We start from the raw sequence: 26,052 nt of genomic DNA, 5'->3' as shown, positions 1-26,052 counted from the left end.
AACCCGATGTTTACCCTGGTTACCCGGGGACCTCGGCATCGTTGGTCGCTGGAGAGCGGTCTGTGTGACAGCTCCCCAGCGATCAAACAGCGACGCTGCAGCGATCGGCATCGTTGTCGTTATCGCTGCAGCGTCGCTTCGTGTGAAGGTACCTTTACTTTGTTGTTTTCCCGTCCTCTACTCCCCGATGCATTCCTCTGTTATATGTCAGTGAATATTTGTATGCCTAGTATTTTCAGTTACCCTTGTTCGTGTTGGCTTATTCGTCAGGTTGGTGTACTGTGGTGCACGGCAGCTCCCCTCTTCCCAGGGTGATGGAAGGGAACAGATGGATCATTCAGGAAATAAAGCAAGAGTGGAGGCTCAAGCATCTTCACCTTTAGAAGTATCCCGGGGGAATAGGACGAGCTAGGGCACCCCTAGTGTTAGATACAGGGAAGGAGCCCATGGTCCCGGGTCACCCAACAGCTGAGTAGTGATAGTGAGGACCCACAAGTCTACCGTCACATAGAGTGACTGCAGGCTTGTAGCTTAAGACCGGACAATCCCTTTAAGTGTTAGACATGAGTCAAAGTGCAAAACGGAACTGTGATTAGTATTTTTAAATGGTATATCTCATCAATGCAGCCTCTGTCCATAGGCACTATTAGTATATCCATAAGAACGCTCATTCCCAACTACTATCAGCCCCTGGAAGGTACCTTTTTACTTTATCAGTGCTCTTATTTAATTAAATTTTATTACTACATGTCAAAGTACAAAATATTTTTCTAAGTTTGAGAACTTCTTTAGTCGTCTTGTTTCATCGTGGAAGCAAAGCAGATTTATGAGCTCTCTCAGTGCTTACGTTACAGGATGCAACTTCTCTAGGTCCACTGAAACTCAATATGAAATGTTTAAATTTGTCCTGTGCTTCCTGTACGCCGGTTATCACTGCGAATAACTCATGGCACACGTTGTAACTTTCTGCCCGTAGACATTCTGATGAAGTATTTCCATAAGGATTTACATATTTTTCCAGGAGGTATGTCATATTGGCAGCCAGAGCAATCAACAATACATATATATATATATATATATATATATATATATATATATATATATATATATATATATATGTATATATATATATATAATAGTCATTCTTTATGTGTGCTTTTTCTTCCAAAAGGCAATATGTATGAGTCATTTATTACTAGCTATAAGTGTGAGAAAACCATTAACTGAAAAATGGACCTCCCAAACAGACGATTCCAGGATACACCACGAACCAGGATTCAAGAACTCCCAGGGGTCTACCCTTTCATCCACAAAAAGGGATCTGGACTTCACTGCATGAGCCCCTAAGATAAAGTTGGAGTCAAAGTAATCGCTGGCTCCTGATAGGAGTAGAGGGAAAATATGAAAACCTTGGATTAGAACCCGACTGGGAGGTAAATGACAGTACTCCAGAGAAGATACCAGCTGAGCGGTGGGAGTGCCAAGCAGGCTTGGACCCTGTGCAAGAGTGAGCCAAGGCTCTTTTATCTGAATAGTACTCAGCACAATCCTTCTATATTATTTCAAAACAATGTTTTTCGGTGATTACTTTGTATCTCCGTTCATACTGCACCCACATACACAAATGATACAGAATTTGAAAGGTAAACTTGCCTCCTTCAGCAAGAAAATAGCCAAACAAACCACACATCCACAATGTGATCACAAAATACATTTTAAACATACATTTTCATAAACCTGCAGTAAGTAAAAATGACCTGCAGGTGGCACCACACTACCCCAAAGCGTACTATCACAAAGCTGAAACAAATCCTAACATTTGCCTCGGGGGCTTTCCAGCTTGCCGAACTCCTTACCCAGCCGATTTCAGGCAGGCACATATAAAAGATTTGCTACATATGTGGAAGCAGAATAAAAGTAAAACTTTACCTGTTTAAGACTTCAGCTTTAAAACTGAAGATATACAGTGGGGCAAAAAAGTATTTAGTCAGTCAGCAATAGTGCAAGTTCCACCACTTAAAAAGATGAGAGGCGTCTGTAATTTACATCATAGGTAGACCTCAACTATGGGAGACAAACTGAGCAAAAAAAATCCAGAAAATCACATTGTCTGTTTTTTTATCATTTTATTTGCATATTATGGTGGAAAATAAGTATTTGGTCAGAAACAAAATTTCATCTCAATACTTTGTAATATATCCTTTGTTGGCAATGACAGAGGTCAAACGTGTTCTGTAAGTCTTCACAAGGTTGCCACACACTGTTGTTGGTATGTTGGCCCATTCCTCCATGCAGATCTCCTCTAGAGCAGTGATGTTTTTGGCTTTTCGCTTGGCAACACGGACTTTCAACTCCCTCCAAAGGTTTTCTGTTGTGAATTTGCTTTTTGCTCCCTCTAGTGGTTACTAGTTTTTTGACTCTGGTTTTTCTGTCATTCCTTTTATCCGCACCTGGGTCGTTAGTTAGGGGTGTTGCTATATAAGCTCCCTGGACCTTCAGTTCAATGCCTGGCAACGTAGTTATCAGAGCTAGTCTGCTGTGCTCTTGTCTACTGATCCTGGGTTCCAGTTATATCAGCTAAGTCTGCCTTTTGCTTTTTGCTATTTGTTTTGGTTTTGTATTTTTGTCCAGCTTGTTCCAAATCTATATCCTGACCTTTGCTGGAAGCTCTAGGGGGCTGGTGTTCTCCCCCCGGACCGTTAGACGGTTCGGGGGTTCTTGAATTTCCAGTGTGGATTTTGATAGGGTTTTTGTTGACCATATAAGTTACCTTTCTTTATTCTGCTATCAGTAAGCGGGCCTCTCTGTGCTAAACCTGATTCATTTCTGTGTTTGTCATTTCCTCTTATCTCACCGTCATTATTTGTGGGGGGCTTCTATCCAGCTTTGGGGTCCCCTTCTCTGGAGGCAAGAAAGGTCTTTGTTTTCCTCTACTAGGGGTAGCTAGATTCTCCGGCTGGCGCGTGTCATCTAGAATCAACGTAGGAATGATCCCCGGCTACTTCTAGTGTTGGCGTTAGGAGTAGATATATGGTCAACCCAGTTACCACTGCCCTATGAGCTGGATTTTTGTATTCTGCAGACTTCCACGTTCCTCTGAGACCCTCGCCATTGGGGTCATAACAGTTTGCCAGGCCAGTATTAAATGTTTAATGCATTGCAGAAGAGGGATTATAAGAAAGAAGATTCTGAGGTTTTTTTTTTTTCTTCTTCCCCTTTACCTCAGAGTGGCTATGCTTGCTGCAGACATGAATGTCCAGACCTTGATTACAAGTGTGGACCAGCTGGCTACTCGTGTGCAGGGCATACAAGACTATGTTATCAGAAATCCTAGGTCAGAACCTAAAATACCGATTCCTGAACTGTTTTCCGGAGACAGGTTTAAGTTTAGGAATTTCGTGAATAATTGTAAATTGTTTTTGTCCCTGAGACCCTGTTCATCTGGAGATTCTGCTCAGCAAGTAAAAATTGTTATTTCGTTCTTACGGGGCGACCCTCAGGATTGGGCTTTTTCGCTGGCGCCAGGAGATCCGGCATTGGCTGATCTTGATGCGTTTTTTCTGGCGCTCGGTTTACTTTATGAGGAACCCAATCTTGAGATTCAGGCAGAAAAGGCCTTGCTGGCTATGTCTCAGGGGCAGGACGAGGCTGAAGTGTATTGCCAAAAATTTCGGAAATGGTCCGTGCTGACACATTGGAACGAGTGTGCACTGGCCGCTAATTTTAGAAATGGCCTTTCTGAAGCCATTAAGAATGTTATGGTGGGTTTTCCCATTCCCACAGGTCTGAATGATACTATGGCACTGGCTATTCAAATTGACCGGCGGTTGCGGGAGCGCAAAACCGCAAATTCCCTCATGGTGTTGTCTGAACAGACACCTAATTCGGTGCAATGTGATAGAAAAACCGCTAATTCCCTCATGGTGTTGTCTGAACAGACACCTGATTTAATGCAATGTGATAGAATCCTGACTAGAAATGAGCGGAAAATTCATAGACGCCGGAATGGCTTGTGCTACTACTGTGGTGATTCTACACATGTTATCTCAGCATGCTCTAAACGTATAGCTAAGGTTGTTAGTCCTGTCACCGTTGGTAATTTGCAACCTAAATTTATTCTGTCTGTAACTTTGATTTGCTCACTGTCATCTTATCCTGTCATGGCGTTTGTAGATTCAGGTGCTGCCCTGAGTCTCATGGATCTCTCATTTGCTAAGCGCTGTGGTTTTACTCTTGAACCATTAGAAAATCCTATTCCTCTTAGGGGTATTGATGCTACACCATTGGCAGCAAATAAACCGCAGTATTGGACACAGGTTACCATGTGCATGACTCCTGAACACCGCGAGGTGATACGTTTCCTGGTTTTACATAAAATGCATGATTTGGTTGTTTTAGGGCTGCCATGGTTACAGACCCATAATCCAGTCCTGGACTGGAAGGCTATGTCAGTCTCAAGTTGGGGCTGTCGTGGTATTCATGGGGATTCCCTGCCTGTGTCTATTGCTTCTTCTACGCCTTCGGAAGTTCCGGAGTATTTGTCTGATTATCAGGATGTCTTCAGTGAGTCTGAGTCCAGTGCACTGCCTCCTCATAGGGACTGTGACTGTGCTATAGATTTGATTTCAGGCTGATAGGCCTGAGTCTTGTCCACCTGACAGACTGTTTGTCCCGGATAAGTGGACCAGCAGAGTCATTTCCGAGATTCATTCCTCGGTGTTGGCAGGTCACCCGGGAATTTTTGGCACCAGAGATCTGGTGGCCAGGTCCTTTTGGTGGCCTTCCTTGTCAAGGGATGTGCGGTCATTTGTGCAGTCCTGTGGGACTTGTGCTCGAGCTAAGCCTTGCTGTTCTCGTGCAAGCGGTTTGCTCTTGCCCTTGCCTGTCCCGAAGAGACCTTGGACACATATCTCCATGGATTTCATTTCTGATCTTCCGCTATCTCAGGGCATGTCCGTTATCTGGGTGATATGTGATCGCTTCTCCAAGATGGTCCATTTGGTTCCTTTGCCTAAGCTGCCTTCCTCTTCCGATCTGGTTCCTGTGTTTTTCCAGAACGTGGTTCGTTTGCACGGCATCCCTGAGAATATTGTGTCAGACAGAGGATCCCAGTTCGTTTCCAGGTTCTGGCGATCCTTTTGTAGTAGGATGGGCATTGATTTGTCGTTTTCGTCTGCTTTCCATCCTCAGACTAATGGACAGACGGAGCGAACCAATCAGACTTTGGAGGCTTATTTGAGGTGTTTTGTCTCTGCTGATCAGGACGATTGGGTGACATTCTTGCCGTTGGCTGAGTTTGCCCTTAATAATCGGGCTAGTTCCGCCACCTTGGTTTCGCCTTTTTTCTGCAACTCTGGTTTCCATCCTCGCTTTTCTTCGGGTCATGTGGAGCCTTCTGACTGTCCTGGGGTGGATTCTGTGGTGGATAGGTTGCAGCAGATCTGGAATCATGTGGTGGACAACTTGAAGTTGTCACAGGAGAAGGCTCAGCGCTTTGCCAACCGCCGCCGCGGTGTGGGTCCCCGACTACGCGTTGGGGATTTAGTATGGCTTTCTTCCCGCTTTGTTCCTATGAAGGTCTCCTCTCCCAAATTTAAACCTCGTTTTATTGGGCCTTACAAGATATTGGAAATCCTTAATCCTGTATCTTTTCGTCTGGATCTTCCTGTGTCGTTTGCTATTCACAATGTATTTCATAGGTCCTTGTTGCGGCGGTACATTGTGCCTGTAGTTCCTTCTGCTGAGCCTCCTGCTCCGGTGTTGGTTGAGGGCGAGTTGGAGTACGTGGTGGAGAAGATCTTGGATTCTCGCCTCTCCAGGCGGAGGCTTCAGTACCTGGTCAAGTGGAAGGGCTATGGTCAGGAGGATAATTCCTGGGTGGTCGCCTCTGATGTTCATGCGGCCGATTTAGTTCGTGCCTTTCATGCCGCTCATCCTGATCGCCCTGGTGGTCGTGGTGAGGGTTCGGTGACCCCTCACTAAGGGGGGGGTACTGTTGTGAATTTGCTTTTTGCTCCCTCTAGTGGTTACTAGTTTTTTGACTCTGGTTTTTCTGTCATTCCTTTTATCCGCACCTGGGTCGTTAGTTAGGGGTGTTGCTATATAAGCTCCCTGGACCTTCAGTTCAATGCCTGGCAACGTAGTTATCAGAGCTAGTCTGCTGTGCTCTTGTCTACTGATCCTGGGTTCCAGTTATATCAGCTAAGTCTGCCTTTTGCTTTTTGCTATTTGTTTTGGTTTTGTATTTTTGTCCAGCTTGTTCCAAATCTATATCCTGACCTTTGCTGGAAGCTCTAGGGGGCTGGTGTTCTCCCCCCGGACCGTTAGACGGTTCGGGGGTTCTTGAATTTCCAGTGTGGATTTTGATAGGGTTTTTGTTGACCATATAAGTTACCTTTCTTTATTCTGCTATCAGTAAGCGGGCCTCTCTGTGCTAAACCTGATTCATTTCTGTGTTTGTCATTTCCTCTTACCTCACCGTCATTATTTGTGGGGGGCTTCTATCCAGCTTTGGGGTCCCCTTCTCTGGAGGCAAGAAAGGTCTTTGTTTTCCTCTACTAGGGGTAGCTAGATTCTCCGGCTGGCGCGTGTCATCTAGAATCAACGTAGGAATGATCCCCGGCTACTTCTAGTGTTGGCGTTAGGAGTAGATATATGGTCAACCCAGTTACCACTGCCCTATGAGCTGGATTTTTGTATTCTGCAGACTTCCACGTTCCTCTGAGACCCTCGCCATTGGGGTCATAACAGTTTTCTATAGGGTTGAGATCTGGAGACTGGCTAGGCCACTCCAGGACCTTGAAATGCTTCTTACGAAGCCACTCCTTCGTTGCCCTGGCGGTGTGCTTTGGATCATTGTCATGGTGAAAGACCCAGCCACGTTTCATCTTCAATGCCCTTGCTGATGGAAGGAGGTTTGCACTCAAAATCTCACGATACATGGCCCCATTCATTCTTTCATGTACCCGGATCAGTCGTCCTGGCCCCTTTGCAGAGAAACAGCCCCAAAGCATGATGTTTCCACCACCATGCTTTACAGTAGGTATGGTGTTTGATGGATGCAACTCAGTATTCTTTTTCCTCCAAACACGACAAGTTGTGTTTCTACCAAACAGTTCCAGTTTGGTTTCATCAGACCATAGGACATTCTCCCAAAACTCCTCTGGATCATCCAAATGCTCTCTAGCAAACTTCAGACGGGCCCGGACATGTACTGGCTTAAGCAGTGGGACACGTCTGGCACTGCAGGATCTGAGTCCATGGTGGCGTAGTGTGTTACTTATGATAGGCCTTGTTACATTGGTCCCAGCTCTCTGCAGTTCATTCACTAGGTCCCCCCGCGTGGTTCTGGGATTTTTGCTCACCGTTCTTGTGATCATTCTGACCCCACGGGGTGGGATTTTGCGTGGAGCCCCAGATCGAGGGAGATTATCAGTGGTCTTGTATGTCTTCCATTTTCTAATTATTGCTCCCACTGTTGATTTCTTCACTTCAAGCTGGTTGGCTATTGCAGATTCAGTCTTCCCAGCCTGGTGCAGGGCTACAATTTTGTTTCTGGTGTCCTTTGACAGCTCTTTGGTCTTCACCATAGTGGAGTTTGGAGTCAGACTGTTTGAGGGTGTGCACAGGTGTCTTTTTATACTGATAACAAGTTTAAACAGGTGCCATTACTACAGGTAATGAGTGGAGGAAAGAGGAGACTCTTAAAGAAGAAGTTACAGGTCTGTGAGAGCCAGAAATCTTGATTGTTTGTTTCTGACCAAATACTTATTTTCCACCATAATATGCAAATAAAATGATAAAAAAACAGACAATGTGATTTTCTGGATTTTTTTTGCTCAGTTTGTCTCCCATAGTTGAGGTCTACCTATGATGTAAATTACAGACGCCTCTCATCTTCTTAAGTGGTGGAACTTGCACTATTGCTGACTGACTAAATACTTTTTTGCCCCACTGTAAATGAATGCAGCCTAAAAGGGACTGGACAGGTTCTGAACCATCAGATTTTCCGTATTATTTGACAGTCATTGAAAAGTCTATCTTCCTTCTATGGTTTCAGCTTATTGGTGACCTGGATTCAACTCTGGTTCCAAGTAAAAAACTGCAGTGTTGACATAACTCAGACTGTACATTGTTCCCCGATGGGAGAGATTGGTGGAAGCAACCTTGCAAAAATTGAAAAAAAAAAATCCAACCGTAGGGGAAAAAAAAAGGTAAAATAATCTGCAGATAAAACTTTTTTTAAAGGGATATTTCCAATTGTTATACAATGGTGTAAATACGCTCAGTTATGGGGTCAATTCTCCTTCATCATTTTTACTGTCAAAGTGGCACTGCTGTACAGGAAGCTGCTCCGTTCACATACATAGGGCTGTGTTGCATTTCCCTATACTGCAGATAGATTGCAGTGATGCTGTGGAGGGGAAAAATGCTGCAGCCTCTGTTCTTTTGCAAAGTCCTGACAATCAGATCCCTTCTGATCAGTAAGTAAAATACCATTATGATTAATGTTGGGGGATCTCCTTTAGGCTGGAGTCACACACAACGTATTAAAAATATGTCCGTTTTACATGGACGAGAATCGCAGAACTGTTCCCTGGACAGTGATCCGTATGTCATCCGTGTGCAGTGTGAGGATGCGATTCTCTCCCATGTATATACACATATTATCAGTGACACACATACCTCTCTGTGTTCATCATCTTATTAACTACATTTACATTTGACCATGATTTTCCAATGCGAGAGGGCACTGCCATTTTTATACTTATAGTCACGTGACAACTAGACGTATCCAGCTTCACTCAATTCACTTCTATTTAGGGAAGCCATACGCATGTAGTCAGCACGTGAATGCAAGTATGAAAATTGCATAAGTGCGTCACATGATCACCGGCTTGCACCTGGAATATGACACTGAATGCTGTCATGATTCGACAGTCTGTAGTGACATTGGGTGATTGCAGATTTTTGTCCCAATCCTGGAGAAACCATCTAAGTATTTGACCTGACCTAGTAGCTGGATTGTGTTAATAACCACCGGTAATTCTCATCTCGATTGCTTGATCCAGATCATTTCTATGCCCATGTGACTTCCTACATCAGTGAGTAATGATCACTCTAACGTGCTCACAATCACCATGAGTAGCTCAATGTAACTGATTGCTTATAGCAGTAATGTCTTCAATTTCTTCTCCGTATTTATTATAATGAGGAAAGTGATTTTTTGCACTAAGTACCTGGATGTGTTTCTTAGAACCACTTATGGTCACTTTGCAATAGCTTACAAATTGCTTACAACAATAAATGGAAAGAACATAACGCGAAAGGGAAGAACCCCTTTGATACATCCTAAATGGATTTCCAAGTAAATCCAGAGAACACATATTTATACACATGCCATAAAACATTTCAAAGATTATATAAACTAGCAGAAAAAAAAATCACAAGAGTAAACTGGTTAGAGTATGGGGAAAAGACTACAGGATAGTTTGCTAATATAGGTTCTACCACAATTATGATTCCAAGATGAAATCCATGTGGGTATTATAGGTCAATGCGTTTCGCTGAGATAAACAGCTTCGTCAGGCGGTGGTCTATAACTTTACCCACATATGTAGAAAAGTGTCAGCGACAGTCAGGGAGAAGCTGGTGGAGATAAGACATCTTGGACTTGTCACCTTGTCCCTGGCCTCACTTTTAACATTGTTTTTCTATGAAATGCAGTAAGGATGTTTGTAAGGCAGGATCTAATCTTTGAAATCACGTTGCCCATAGTTCAAGCATCATGAATCAGCTGAAAGGTTCCGTTTAAATGCACAATTTTGACTAGGTTTTACTTCACTTGAGGAAAAGATTCAGTTTCCTACTCACCATTTATCTAAATCATACTTGGCAATTTTTTGACGTGAGAAAATCTGAATTTGTTTGCAGAGCTGCACCTCCATCAGTCAAACATGCCATCACAACATACAGAAAACCTTTAGAGAGCACTGCTTACTGGAAGTTTTCTGCAACACTCAGGAGTCTCAATCGTATCGCCATTTTCAAAAAGTCTATCTAAAGTTTAAGGAAAGTCAAGTTTGACCTGGTGGAGAGTCACCATGGAAACCCCTCTACAACTACATGTTTTGCCATGGCCAAGGCACAGTGGCTTGTTGGTGCAGTCAGAATAAATACCGATTTTTTCGCTTTGTAAGACGCACTTTATTTCCCCCAAATTTTGGGGGGAATGGGGGTGCGTCTTACAATGCAGATATACCACTTACTGTTACCGTTGCAGGCTGGGATGAGGGGGTGTCCGCCGCCGCTGCCCAGGGTGTCCGCCGCTGCCCAGGGTGATGCTGGTGTCTCCGGTGCTGTGGGGGCTCTGCAGACATTTTGTGAAAGGCCAGAGCCCCCCGGCAGTTCATCCATGCTTTCCTTTCTCTCGACATCTTGGTCCCAAGATCTCCATCTGCGCATGCGCCGCCTCCCGGCGGCCATTTTCCTGAAGTCCACTGCACAGAAAAGCATGGATGAACTGCCGGGGGGCTCTGGCCTTTCACAAAATGTCGGCAGAGCCCCCCGCAGCACCCGAGACACCCCTGCAGCACAGGAGACACCCCTGCAGCACAGGAGCCAACCGCAGCACAGGACACCTGTACACCCCCCCATCCCAGCCTGCTGCACTCCTGCCTCTTCCAGCAGCGACCCTGGGACCCCTGCTTCACCGCAGCCACCACCCCCCAGTAATCAATAAGATGCATGGATTATAAGAAGCACCACCAATTTTTTTTTAATAAAGGTTTTTTTCCTATTTTTCTCCTCAAAATTTGGGGTGCATCTTATAATCCGGAGCGTCTTATAAAGCGAAAAATACGGTATCTATCAAGTTCTTTTCATAGCTATACCCCTTGTTATAATGTTATTCAATCACTACATGAGGAAAACAGAATACACACATATGATAACTAATATTGTACTTTGTAGTTAATTGGTATGTACTACCTTAGACGAACTCCGAGGAGAAGACAACCGCTTGTCAATCTAAAAAGATGAAAAGTTTTACTTTGTTAAAATTTGAATTTACACTTATGGAAATGATCTGAGAAATTATCTGCTACAACAGAAAGAAATAACATTTTTAAACCACTACATTGAATACACCCCAAAAACAAACTTATTTTTTCCACTAGATAAAGATGCTGGTACAGCATTGAAACACATTGTCAATAAAAAACCTTTTCATCATCATTGTTGAAGAATCGATTTCCTTCAGTAAGATAGCCCACCTTATGTGTTTTATCCAAACTGGTTCCAGAATCAGGAAGGTGGGTAGAGCCTAGCCCCACCCACAAAAAAAAATTCACTTTCTTGGGTGGGGTTGATCCCAGCTTTGCTTTTCTGGTTCTCTCCTTACAATGTGCACTGACAGTGCGCTCTCTTGTTGCCAGTCACTAGAGTCGGTGAGGAATTGCACTGTCACTGTGCACCGAGAACAATATTGCACAATGACAAGGAGCTTGCACTGAGTACACTGTAACTGACAACAGGTGGCATCTCAGTACAGCAAGGACTAGCCCAGCCCTGAAACGGATGTCACTGATAATTCTTTTTTTCAGGCTGCAGGGGTGACAGCTAACCTCGGCCACCTGATGATATCGCTTTTGCAGCAGCATGCCCATGCTGTAGAAACTGTCAGCTCTGCACTGACAGAGAAGAATGCTGATCATGCACTGATCACATGATCAGCATGTTTCTTAGCCCTGGTGACCTGGATGTCATTATGATCATTGGGTCACCATGGCAACGATCGCAGGGTCTCTGATCCAAAGGCAGAGGGGACTGTCAGCTTTCTGCCAGCTCCCGGAGTGCTGCAATCTGGTTCGACCGCAGCATTTCAGGAGATAAAGTGCCAGGAGTGGTGCATGAGCACTCCTGGCACTTAGTGCTGCGTGTCAGCTGTCAGAATCAGCTGACACCAGAAACCGATCACCCGCAGACCACCCGTGTGCGCAGGCGATCGCATAGACATAATAATCCGCCCCTGGTCAGATAGACGCAGGTCACTTGGATGGATTATTACATCTAATGTCAGAAAGGGGTTAAAGTGAAAAGAGATTCGATTATTACAATAAATAGACATTTAGGATTAACCCCTTCATGACCGTGGGATTTTTCGTTTTTCCGTGTTCGTTTTTCACTCCCCTCCTTCCCAGAGCCATAACTTTTTTATTTTTCTGTCAATTTGGCCATGTGAGGGCTTATTTTTTGCGGGACGAGTTGTACTTTTGAACGACATCATTGGTTTTACCATGTCGTGTACTAGAAAACGGGAAAAAAATTCCAAGTGCGGTGAAATTGCAAAAAAAGTGCAATCCCACACTTGTTTTTTGCTTGGCTTTTTTGCTAGGTTCACTAAATGCTAAAACTGACCTGCCATTATGATTCTCCAGGTCATTACGAGTTCATAGACACCTAACATGACTAGGTTATTTTTTACCTAAGTGGTTAAAAAAATTTCCGATACTCGTAGCGTCTCCATGTTTCATGATCTGGGGTCGGTTGAGGGCTTATTTTTTGCGTGCCGAGCTGCCGTTTTTAATGATTCCAATTCGGTGCAGATACGTTCTTTTGATCGCCCGTTATTGCATTTTAATGCAATATCGCGGCGACCAAAAAAACGTAATTCTGGCGTTTCGATTTTTTTCTCGTTACGCCGTTTAGCGATAAGGTTAATGCTTTTTTTTATTGATAGATCGGGCGATTCTGAACGTGGCGATACCAAATATGTGTAGATTTGTGTTTTTTTTAATTGATTTATTTTGATTGGGGCAAAAGGGGGGTGATTTAAACTTTTATATTTTTTTATTTTTTTCACATTTTTTTTTACTTTTTTTTTTAACTTTTGCCATGCTTCAATAGCCTCCATGGGAGGCTAGAAGCAGGCACAGCACGATCGCCTCTGCTACATAGCAGCAATCTGCTGTTCGCTGCTATGTAGTAGAAAATCAGGTGTGCTGTGAGCGCCGACCACAGGGTGGCGCTCACAGCTACCGGCGATCAGTAACCATAGAGGTCTCAAGGACCTCTATGGTTACAATTGAGAAGCATCGCCGACCTCCGATCATGTGACGGGAGGTCGGCGATGCCGTCATTTCCGGCCGCCCGGCCGGATGCGGTAGTTAAATGCCGCTGTCTGCGTTTGACAGCGGCATTTAACTAGTTAATAGCGGCGGGTGAATTGCGATTTTACCCACCGCTATTGCGGGCACATGTCAGCTGTTCAAAACAGCGGACATGTCCCGGCTTTGATGCGGGCTCACCGCGGAGCCCTGCATCAAAGCAGGGGAGCTGACATCGGACGTACTATCCCATTCGATGTCAGTAAGGGGTTAAAATCAATATTAGTTTCAGACCACCCCTTTGGTTCCTGAGTTCTATGACGAGGTTAACTGTTAAGTTTCTTACCAGCCAACTGAGTATTTGTTTCAGACCCACCTGAATATCAGCGAGACCACATAGTCTATTGAGTTTCCATTCTGGAGAAAGCTCTTAATATCCAACTTATTTACAAGAAGGAAATTGTAGAAACTTCATAGAACCGATTTCAGTTTATATTCTTCCATTTACTTTACTTCTGTATATTTTAGTCCTATTAGACTTTTATCTTTCGCACCACTACTTTGGAAATGCAAACAATATTGATCCGTAGAATCCCACAGTACAATCAGTACAGAGCCAAATGTATAGCTGAAATTCCTTCTTCCTCTGTATTATTGTATTGCTGTTCTGGCACTGCTGGCCATTCATTTGATATAGGCTTAATCTAAGTAAATGTAAAGTAATTAAAAAAAATGTAGCCAAGATTTAACAATGTAGATCTGCAAGTTTGTAAAATAAATCAACTAGTGAAAAACCTCGAAGCTCAATACAACTTTGAATCGGAGCTTAAACCTTTAGACAATGTTTTAAAAATAAACTAAATATAGAAGAAAGGGCAAGAGCTCAGTAAACACGGGAACTGACCACGAAGCAACAGGTCATCCCAAACCTAGACATCAAAATGGGTACTGAAAGTAGCATACCTCCCAACTTGTGGCCTGGCACCAGTGTTGTTCAACATTTTTATAAATGATCTAGATAAGGGAACTGGGTAAACTGATTGTCACGGGGAGACTAGGTAAGCGAGAGCTAATAACCCGGGCCCCTGCAATTTCCCTCAGACTAGGGAAATCCTGACTGACCCTCTACCTGGAGTTTACACTGATGGTGTGCATGTCCAGGCCTCGAACCTCACCCTGTCTCCTGTTTCAACCCTAGGCTGAAACCTCCACCCACCACCCAGTGAAGAGGTAATACACTAATACCCACAGTTAGCACAGACAAGGATAAAGGAAAATATACACCATGCCGCAGTCACTCAGGAATACACTATAAATGTGCAGGGCAAAATAAATACAAATATAGGAAGGAGTAAATAAGACAGAGGAAAATACACCACCAGCAACGAATCTCCAACAACCAGCTCTCCACTCCAGACCGAGATAACAACGCACAAGACAGAAGCTATAATCGGCGACGCCCAATGATCAGGAGAACTATTTAAAGGCAATGGGCATGGCCCAGCTTCCAATCCAAGGATCAGGTTAATTAACCCCGGAACAGCTAGATAAAATCTAGCCGATGCCAATGAGCAAATAGTGGTCAAAAGCGGAATTACCGCTGTCTGTCGAACGACCTGGTCTGAACAGCGTCCGACATGACAGTACCCCGCCTTCTACGAGGGACCCCAGGGTCCTCACGGCTTATAGGACCCGGCTTGTCTGGATGGCGACGATGAAAAGACCTGACCAGCCGATCTGCATGAATATACGAGGCTGGTACCCAGGACCTCTCCTCAGGCCCATAACCACGCCAGTGTACCAAGTACTGTAAAGTGTGACGCACTACACGAGAGTCAACCACCTTGGAGACTTCAAACTCCAAATTACCATCCACCAAGACTGGAGGTGGCATAGGCGCCGCGTCCACAGAACCCACCACCTTCTTTAGAAGAGACCTGTGGAACACGTTGTGTATCTTATACACCATAGGGAGCTCCAATCGGTACGCTACTGGGTTAATGACGGCGGTGACCCTAAATGGACCAATAAACCGTGGACCCAATTTAAGGGACGGTATTTTGAGTCTTATGTTTTTTGTGGATAACCACACCCAGTCATCCACACTCAGGTCCGGACCTGGCACACGCCTACTGTCAGCCACACGTTTGTACCTAGCACCCACACTCAACAGGCGCTGTTTAACTCTCCTCCAGACTGATGACAATTGTGCTCCTAACTGATCCTCCTCCAGAATGCCGGAAGAGCCCCTCTGACTCAAGGTACAAAATTGAGGATGTAGCCCGTAAACACAAAAAAACGGAGACTCCCCAGACGACTCCTGGCGGTGATTATTGATGGCAAACTCAGCCAAAGGAAGAAAGGTAGACCACTCCTCCTGGTTATCAGAGACAAAGCAGCATAGGTACTGTTCCAAATTTTGGTTCATACGCTCAGTCTGACCATTTGACTGAGGATGGAACGCCAAAGAATGAGAAAACTTGATCCCCAGCTGTGAGCAAAATGCTTTCCAAAATTTTCCCACAAACTGAGACCCCCTATCAGACACGATGTCAGACGGAACCCCATGAAGTCTGACCACCTCCTGCACAAATACCTGAGCCAGAGTCTTAGCGTTAGGCAACGAAGGCAAAGACACAAAGTGCGACATTTTAGAAAACCGATCAACAATCACCAAGATGACCATGTTCCCAGCTGATGAGGGCAAATCAGTGATGAAATCCATGGAGATTTCCGTCCATGGCTTACTAGGTACTTCAAGAGGAAGTAGTGTGCCAACAGGACGGAAGCGGGGCGTCTTAGCCCTAGCGCACGTGGTACAAGCTGACATGTATGAGACCACGTCCTGTCGGATCTTGGGCCACCAAAACCGACGTGACACCAACTCCAAGGTACCTCTAACCCCTGGGTGGCCAGCCAGGACAGCATCATGATGCTCCGCCAAAACCTTTAAGCGGAGATAAAGCGGTACAAAAGATTTGTTGATGGGAAGCTCAGAGGGTACCTCCTCCTGAGCCTCGGCAATCTCAGCCTCAACCTCGGTAGTGAGAGCCGAAACCACAACACCCTTTTGGAGGATGGGGACTGAATCTTCCCGAGGATCACCCCCCGGAAAACACCTGGACAGAGCATCCGCCTTAGTGTTTTTAGACCCCGGTCTGTAAGTGACAACAAAATTGAACCGCGTGAAAAACAATGCCCAGCGAGCCTGCCTGGGGGACAGACGCTTGGCTGACTCCAAATACAGCAGATTCTTATGATCGGTAATAACAGTAACCTGATGTACCGACCCCTCCAAGAAGTGTCGCCATTCCTCAAAGGCCAACTTGATTGCCAACAACTCCCTGTTGCCGATATCGTAGTTACGTTCGGCGGACGACAGTTTCTTGGAGAAATAGGCGCACGGACGCAAACCACTCAAAGATGAGCCTTGAGATAGTACCGCCCCCACACCAACCTCAGACGCATCGACTTCCACAACAAAGGGTTTCGATACGTCTGGCTGCACAAGAATGGGGGCTGAAACAAAACTGTTCTTAAGAAATTCAAATGCGTGCACAGCAGCCTCAGGCCAAACGGAGAAATTGGTACCCTTTTTAGTCATGTCAGTTAGCGGTTTAGCAATGATGAAAAAATCCTTGATAAATTTCCTATAGTAGTTAGAAAACCCAAGGAACCGCTGAAGTGCTTTCAGGTTATCAGGACGTTCCCAATGCAGCACCGCTTGCACCTTAGCGGTGTCCATTTTAAAACCAGAAGCAGACACAATATAACCCAAGAAAGGCAACTCTTGAACAAAAAATACACATTTCTCAAGTTTTGCATACAGCTTATTCTCTCTGAGAAGCTGTAACACCTGCCTGACATGATTTAAATGAGCATCACGGTCGCAAGAATATATGAGGATGTCATCTGGGTACACGATAACGAATTTCCCCAAAACATGCGAGAACACATCATTGATGAAATGTTGGAACACTGCAGGTGCGTTAGTCAACCCAAAAGCCATCCCCAAATTTTCAAAATGACCCTCAGGGGTATTAAAAGCCGTCTTCCACTCATCACCTTGACGGACTCTTATGAGGTTGTACGCCCCCCTGAGGTCAAGCTTGGTAAACCACTTAGCACCCGCCACCTGGTTGAACAAATCTGGTATCAGTGGCATCAGGTATGGATCACGAACCGTAATCTGGTTCAACTCCCTGAAATCCAAACACGGGCGTAATCCGCCATCTTTCTTCTTCACAAAGAAGAACCCTGCTGCCACCGGCGAGGATGACGGCCTGATGTGCCCTTTGCTCAAGCTTTCAGCAATATAATCTTTTAACGCTTGTCTCTCCGGACCAGAGATGTTAAACATCCTTGCTTTAGGCAACTTGGCCCCTGGTTTAAACCTGATAGAACAGTCATAGGAACGATGTGGCGGCAACTCTGAACAACCCTTTTCAGAGAACACATCCACAAAATCCAGAAGTGACTCCGGAACGCTTGAAGTCACTGCAGCCACACATGTGGCCAGGCAATTCTCCTGGCAGAACTTGCTCCACTGAATTATGTCCTGAGTTTTCCAGTCAATTACCGGGTTGTGCATGGACAACCAAGGAAAACCCCAAACCACCTGAGCAGGAAGATTCCTGAGCACCTTACATGTAACCCGCTCGGAATGTAGAATCCCAATGTGGAGTTTCACCTCAGCCACAAATTCAGTAATCTCCCCCTGAGAGAGAGGAGCAGCATTGATGGTGACCACGCGGATAGGATGAGACAGTTTTTCAATCCTAAAACCTGCTGTGCGCGCAAACTCCTCATCAATGAGATTTGTGGCTGAACCACTATCCACAAAAACAGTAATTGGCAGCTCACTGCCAGCGATAAAAACCTTAGCAGGGAGCATGCATTGAGAAACCACCATGGAGGATATACATAAGCTCAGATTGGTCTCCTCCACACCCTCTGAGCTTAGAAGTTTTCCGCCGTTGCGTTTTTCTTAGACAGCAGAGGACAGATGTTAATAAAATGACCAGTTTTACCACAGTAAAAACAGGCTCCCTGCTTCCTGAGCTCAGGGGCTCGACGCTTCACATGTGACACCCCTGCGATTTGCATAGGCTCCGTGGGCTCACCTGCAGCAACCTCACGTGAACCTAAACCCTCTCCCATAGGTGGTGTCTCATGCTCCCCCTGACGCAAATGGTGATCAATGCGGACAACCAGACTCATAGCAGAATCTAGAGAAGCAGGAGTCTCGTACATCAGAAGGGCTTTTTTAACCCTTCCAGAAACCCCATGAATAAACTGACTCCGCAGTGCTGGATCATTCCATTTTGTATCGATCGCCCAGCGACGAAATTCAGAACAGTAATCCTCTGCAACTCGCTCCCCCTGGCGAATAGTGCGTATCTTAGATTCTGCTAGAGCCATTCTGTCAGGTTCATCGTAGATTTTTCCAAGAGAGGAAAAAAAAATCTCCACAGAGTCAAATGTTATGATCTGGTGGCCTAGGAGCAGCATGGACGAGCTCTGGAGTAGGTGGCCTCTATACTGACCGCAGACCCTGAACTTAACACCGCAACTATAAGTAGCCGTGGGATGTTCCTGTCACTCCCTCGACACCTCGTCACAGCCGGAGGACTAATTACCCCTAAAGAAAGAAACAGGAAGACTATCTTGCCTCAGAGAAAATCCCCAAAGGAAAGACAGCCCCCCACAAATATTGACTGTGAGAGGAGAGGGAAATTACAAACGCAGACTGAAAACAGAATTTAGCAAAGGAGGCCACGCTACCTAGAAAGAAAAGACAGGACAGAGTACTGTGCGGTCAGTATTAAAATACTACAAAAATCCACCACAGAGACTACAAAAATCTCCACACCTAACTAAAGGCATGGAGGGTAACTCTGCGACTCCAGAGCTTCCAGCTTGGCTGAATAAATCCTTACACAGACAAAGCTGGACAAGAAAAAACATAGCAATTCACTGAACTATAAAGTCCACCGCATGTGGACTGCAAAAACAAAGCCAGGACTTATCTTTGATGATTTGGACAATCCAGCAGGAGAAACCAAGCAGAGATGTGAATCCTCCAGAAAAACAATGGACAACTGGCACTCACTAAAGGGTGATGCCAGACTAAATAGTCCCGTCCAAAGTGGAAGCACCTGATGACTGCTGTGAAGGACAAACAGCAGCACTTCCACTTATAACCACCGGAGGGAGCCCAAGAGCAGAACCCACAACAGAGTTCACAACAGTACCCCCTCCTTGAGGAGAGGTCACCGAACCCTCACCAGAGCCCCTAGGCCGATCCGGACGAGCCAAATGGAAGGCACGAACCAAATCGTCAGCATGAACATCGGAGGCAACAACCCAAGAATTATCCTCCTGGCCATAACCCTTCCACTTGACAAGATACTGAAGCCTCCGTCTTGAAAAACGAGAATCCAAGATCTTCTCCACAACATACTCCAACTCCCCATCAATCAACACCGGGGCAGGAGGATCAACAGAGGGAACCACGGGCACCACATATTTCCGCAACAAAGATCTATGAAAAACATTATGGATGGAAAAAGAGGCTGGAAGGGCCAAACGAAAAGACACTGGATTGATAATCTCAGAAATCCTATAAGGACCAATAAACCGAGGCTTGAACTTCGGGGAAGAAACCTTCATAGGAACATGACGAGAAGACAACCAGACCAAATCCCCAACCCGAAGCCGGGAACCCACATGCCGACGACGGTTGGCAAAACGCTGAGCCTCCTCCTGAGACAACACCAAATTGTCCACAACATGAGCCCAAATCTGCTGCAACCTGTCAACCACAGAGTCCACCCCAGGACAATCAGAAGTCTCAACCTGCCCTGAAGAAAAACGAGGATGAAACCCAGAATTACAAAAGAATGGTGAAACCAAGGTAGCTGAACTAGCACGATTATTAAGGGCAAACTCGGCCAATGGCAAGAAAGCCACCCAATCATCCTGATCGGCAGACACAAAGCATCTCAAATAAGTTTCCAAAGTCTGGTTAGTTCGCTCGGTTTGGCCGTTTGTCTGAGGATGAAATGCGGAAGAAAAAGACAAATCAATGCCCAGCTTAGCACAAAAGGACCGCCAAAACCTAGAAACACACTGGGAACCTCTATCGGACACAATATTCTCCGGAATGCCATGCAAACGAACCACATGCTGAAAAAACAATGGAACCAACTCAGAAGAGGAAGGCAATTTAGGCAAAGGTACCAAATGAACCATCTTAGAAAACCGGTCACAGACTACCCAGATAACAGACATCCTCTGGGAAACATGAAGATCCGAAATAAAATCCTTAGAAATATGCGTCCAAGGCCTCTCAGGGACCTGCAAAGGCAAAAGCAACCCACTGGCGCGGGAGCAGCAAGGTTTGGCCCGCGCACAAGTCCCACAGGACTGCACAAAAGAACGCACATCCCGTGACAAAGAAGGCCACCAAAAGGACCTACTAACCAAATCTCTGGTACCAAAAATCCCAGGATGGCCAGCCAACACAGAAGAGTGAACCTCAGAAATCACTTTACTAGTCCATCTGTCAGGAACAAACAGTTTCCCCGCTGGACAGCGATCAGGTTTATCAGCCTGAAACTCCTGAAGAACCCGTCGCAAATCAGGGGAGATGGCAGAAAGAATCACCCCCTCCTTCAGAATACCAACCGGCTCAAGAATCCCAGGGGAATCAGGCAAAAAACTCCTAGAGAGGGCATCAGCCTTAACATTCTTAGAACCCGGAAGATAAGAGACAGCAAAATCAAAACGGGAGAAAAACAGGGACCATCGGGCCTGTCTAGGATTCAGCCGTTTGGCAGACTCGAGGTAAATCAGATTCTTATGATCGGTCAAGACCACAATACGGTGCTTGGCCCCCTCAAGCCAATGTCGCCACTTCTCAAATGCCCACTTCATAGCCAACAACTCACGATTGCCGACATCATAATTGCATTCCGCAGGCGAAAACTTTTGAGAAAAGAAGGCACACGGTTTCATCAAGGAACCATCAGAATTCCTCTGAGACAAAACGGCCCCTGCCCCAATCTCAGAAGCGTCAACCTCAACCTGAAAAGGAAGAGAAACATCCGGCTGACGCAACACAGGGGCAGAAGTAAATCGGCGCTTAAGCTCCTGAAAGGCAGAAACAGCCTCAGAGGACCAATTAGCTACATCAGCGCCCTTCCTCATCAAATCGGTCAGGGGTTTAACCACACTGGAGAAGTTGGCAATGAAACGGCGATAAAAATTAGCAAAGCCCAAAAATTTCTGAAGGCTCTTCACGGATGTGGGCTGGATCCAATCATGAATGGCCTGAACCTTAACCGGATCCATTTCCATAGATGATGGAGAAAAAATGAAGCCCAAAAAAGAAACCTTCTGTACTCCAAAGAGGCACTTAGACCCCTTCACAAACAAGGCATTATCACGAAGGACCTGAAATACCATCCTGACTTGTTTCACATGAGACTCCCAATCATCTGAAAAAATCAAAATATCATCCAAACATACAATCATGAATTTATCAAGATAATTCTGAAAAATATCATGCATGAAGGACTGAAACACAGATGGGGCATTAGAGAGTCCGAATGGCATCACAAGATATTCAAAATGGCCCTCGGGCGTATTAAACGCAGTTTTCCATTCGTCACCCTGCTTAATACGAACAAGATTATGTGCCCCTCGAAGGTCAATCTTAGTAAACCAACTAGCCCCCTTAATCCTGGCAAACAAATCAAAAAGCAAAGGCAAAGGGTATTGGAGTTTGACCGTGATCTTATTCAAGAGGCGATAATCAATACAGGGTCTCAAGGAGCCATCCTTCTTGGCAACAAAAAAAAAACCTGCTCCCAATGGAGAAGAAGATGGCCGAATATACCCCTTCTCCAAAGACTCCTTTACATAGCTCCGCATGGCGGCATGTTCAGGCACAGACAGGTTGAAAAGTCAGCCCTTAGGAAACTTAGAGCCTGGAATCAAGTCAATAGCACAATCACAGTCCCTATGGGGTGGAAGGGAACTGGACTTGGGCTCATCGAAAACATCCTGGAAATCTGACAGAAACTCAGGAATTTCAGAAGAGGGGGAGGAGGAAATTGACATCAGAGGAACGTCATCATGAACCCCCTGACAACCCCAACTAGTCACAGACATAGATTTCCAATCCAACACCGGATTATGTACCTGTAACCATGGAAACCCCAGCACAATAGCATCATGCAAATTATGTAACACCAGGAAACGACAATCTTCCTGATGGGCTGGCGCCATGCACATGGTTAACTGTGTCCAAAACTGAGGTTTATTTTTAGCCAATGGTGTAGCATCAATACCCCTCAAAGGGATAGGACTCCGCAAAGGCTGCAAGGGGAAACCACAACGTCTGGCAAATTCTAAGTCCATCAAATTTAAAGCGGCGCCTGAATCCACAAATGCCATGACAGAGAATGACGATAATGAGCAGATCAGGGTCACAGATAACAGAAATTTAGGCTGTACAGTACTGATGGTAACGGAATTAGCGATTCTCTTGGCACGCTTAGGGAAATCAGAAATAACATGAGCAGAATCGCCGCAGTAAAAGCACAACCTATTCTTACGTCTGAATCCTTGTCGTTCAGCTCTAGACACAATCCTATCACACTGCATAGGCTCAGGACTCCGCTCGGAAGACAATGCCATAGTGTGCACAACTCTGCGCTCACGCAAGCGCCGATCAATTTGAATGGCCAGAGACATAGAATCACTCAGACCTGCAGGCGTGGGGAAGCCCACCATAACATCTTTAACAGATTCAGAAAGAACCTTTCTGAAAACTGCAGCCAAAGCATCCTCATTCCACTTAGTAAGCACAGACCATTTTCTAAATTTCTGGCAATATGATTCTGCCGCTTCTTGACCCTGACACAGGGCTAACAAGGTTTTCTCAGCATGATCCACAGAATTAGGTTCATCATACAATAACCCAAGCGCCTGAAAAAAGGTGTCTACATTAAGCAAGGCTAGAACTTGAAAAGAGAAAAGGAATGGACTACAAAGCGGCTCGCACAACCATGTATATTATGAAAATACAAAAACTGTTTATTCAAAACACCAAAACACAGGAGTTAAAACATTAAAAACACACAGTATCTGATATACATCACCCACATATGGTTATATAGATCAAATAGGAGAAAAGACCCCAAGTAACTGTATCACAGATGTCATGCCACGGACTCAGTTAAACAACAGGTATAGTACCTGAAAATGTCATGACAGCTAAATCAAAGGAGCCCCCATAGATATAATCATATATAGTAGCGAAAACACCCCTAAGTTAGAGTCTGGATGAATAGATGAATAATAATAAGGTATAAACCTATAGAGACCTAAAGGGTGATATCACACAAAATAGTCAGTCTATGTAGCTAGATAGCAAGAGGAACTGAGTCGTCACCCAAACCTCAATCAGCCCTGGGGTCTTTACATGAGAGTCCGAGTCAAATGTCCGGCATGTGGATACAGAAAAATCGGGTGATGAGCAAACACCCCACGCGTATCGCCGCCGCAGCGGCTTCGTCAGGGGAAGTGAGTGTAGTGGTGGTGAGAACTTACACATATATACAGGCCAATCATTGTCCGGAGTGCATGCAGGTGATTCACCGCCAAGCAGGAGGCGGAAATGAGGAGGTACGTGCTCACCGCATAGAAGGGATAATAAGCGCCGGAAGTACGAGGGGTCTCCATGGAGATGAGCGGCGTCTGCGCAAAGCCGACTCAGTGTTGAGTCGCATTGCGCAAGCGTCAGAGAGGGCATACCCGGACCCAGGGAAATAAACTGGCCGGAATGGGAATGAAGGAGGAAAGGAAGAAAAGAGGAAGAAAAAGAAATTAAATACATAAATAAGAAATGAATAAATAAGAAATGAGAAAGGGGGCCATAACGGCCAGGTGGAAAATATAATGGCTAGACCAAAGTTCCAGAAGACTATATGACTATGCAGTCAATGGGACACCTAAAGGCAAAAGTCAGGTTAAATAGCGGATACATGTCAAATAAAATATACATGTATAGACATGGCAGCCTATGGATATGAGGTATAGTAAAAAAGTCTATGCAGTAATTAAAGTGATAGAGTGAACCCGGAGATAAATATATCCCGGTGCAGACAGGATACAGATACATGTACACATATGATATACATATGCACATGAATAAGTAAACCAAGCATATCTCACATGCAGCCATGTCTACCATCATATCCACAATGTAATTAAACGTAAGCGATACATATTCATCTCATGTTATCCAACCGGAGATAGTCCAAAATAATACAAAAATAATCCATAAATATAGTCCCAGAGAAAACTCTTCATCAATTCATCCATGGTCCAAAGTGGCATCGGAACGAGTCCAAGGCATATGATCCATGCCAATGAGGTCATGTACATGAACGAAGTGTCCAGCCCGTTTCCACATATACGGCATCCCACTGTCGAAATTTTCAACTCCGTCCAAAGGTAAACAGATGGCTTGTCACATAGTCCGCAGTTCCTCCACCCATTCCAGGGTCCAGAGACGTATTCTGATGACAGTCTATCCAATTCCCAGATGGTAAAGGAATAGATGACGAGGACTATCTCGGCCAATTGTACCATCCTGTGTCCAACTGCTGTTGAAGTCAGTAATGAATCTGGTTTGTGTCTCCTGACACCGTTGCCTGGGGGCCAAAAGAGATCTCTGATCCTGACTTCTTGCTCTTTGGTAGGCCGTAGATATAACACGTTTCGGATAACCTCTCTGCTGAAAGCGATCCGTTAAGTCACGAGCCTTAGTATGCCAGGGGTGAAAGCTTGTGAATGCCAATAGCGAATTCGTTGCAGTTGGCTTACGATAAAGGTTCGTCGCCAAGCCATTCCCCTGAGGAAAGATCTTCAAATCCAAGAAAGTGATCTCAACGCCTTCTCACATATGCTGCCTATACTGGAGACGATAGGTCTACCCGGAGGTCTATCCTTATCCTTGTGGATTTTCGGCAGCATGTAGAAAGTCGCCGTAATCGGGTTAGCCACCCATAGATATTGTTTCTCCTGTTGGGTGATGATAGAAAACTGTAGAGCCCCGAGTAGGCATAGAGAGAATGTCTCGCTTGACCACTTCAAAGAATATCTTTATGGCCGGTATCAAGGAAAAGGACGGTGTTTTAAGTGATTTATTCTTGTAGGGAAACCTTCTTCTATTCAAACCAGATTCATTCTCCTCCAACAGTTCTAGCAGATCTTGAAAAGTGCGACGTTCATCCATAGGCATTGTTTGTAGGACATCGGGCCTCCTGTACATGACCTGAAAGGTAAGTTTCCTGTAGTGCCATGGACCTAGGGTCCTGAGTCAAGGTTCCTTGATAGGGAGCCCCCGAATCCTCTACTTCCGCCTGGTTGGATAGTTGTGTCGGAGGGGAGATGTATGACCCCTGTGCCGTGTCAACCTTCTCCTTGCGTTGTTTACGCTTCCGCCCTCGTCGGGTCCGTGATCAACCTCGCTCCCGGTGGACGACAAAAAATCACTGGAATAACCTTCTCCATGAGAAGAGGCAGTAGCCAAGGGTGGAACATAATCCCTGGGAGCCCTAGGGCGACGGGCATTACCCACATGTCTCCATTTATAAGCCATCTTTTGCTCAAAATCAAATTTGTCACGTTGGAATTTCTTACATTTACGTTGAGTCACCTCAATCTCATATTTATCTATCGTGTCCTTAAGTTTATTTTTGAAAGTCAAAACTTGCCCTTCATCAAAAGTGGCCAATTTTATTTCTAACTCTTTAATACTATTTTTTGTAGACGTGAATAATGACCTGTCATGGTCCAATAATAAATTCATCAAAATAGTCGAACAACGGGTGAGGCCCTGTTCCCATAGATTTTGAAAGGCATCAGACGG

The 26,052-nt window shown here is 45.1% G+C and overlaps 1 protein-coding gene across 2 annotated transcripts in view; it reads right to left on the bottom strand.

The window, feature by feature from the left end:
* ANK3 (ankyrin 3) overlaps window positions 1–26,052 on the bottom strand; it is a 756,238-nt gene that overhangs the window by 606,301 nt on the left and 123,885 nt on the right. For both annotated transcript variants that reach the window (XM_077258828.1, XM_077258825.1), the window contains exon 2: window positions 10,990–11,028. In XM_077258828.1, coding sequence (XP_077114943.1) covers window positions 10,990–11,028 — 39 coding nt within the window. The remainder of the gene's footprint in view (window positions 1–10,989; window positions 11,029–26,052) is intronic.

The sequence above is a fragment of the Ranitomeya variabilis genome, chromosome 4 (genome assembly GCF_051348905.1).
Source record: "Ranitomeya variabilis isolate aRanVar5 chromosome 4, aRanVar5.hap1, whole genome shotgun sequence".
NCBI classification, from domain to species: domain Eukaryota; kingdom Metazoa; phylum Chordata; class Amphibia; order Anura; family Dendrobatidae; genus Ranitomeya; species Ranitomeya variabilis.
The sequence above is the reverse complement of the archived record's forward strand: the minus strand, read 5'-3'. Positions and strand labels throughout refer to the sequence as shown.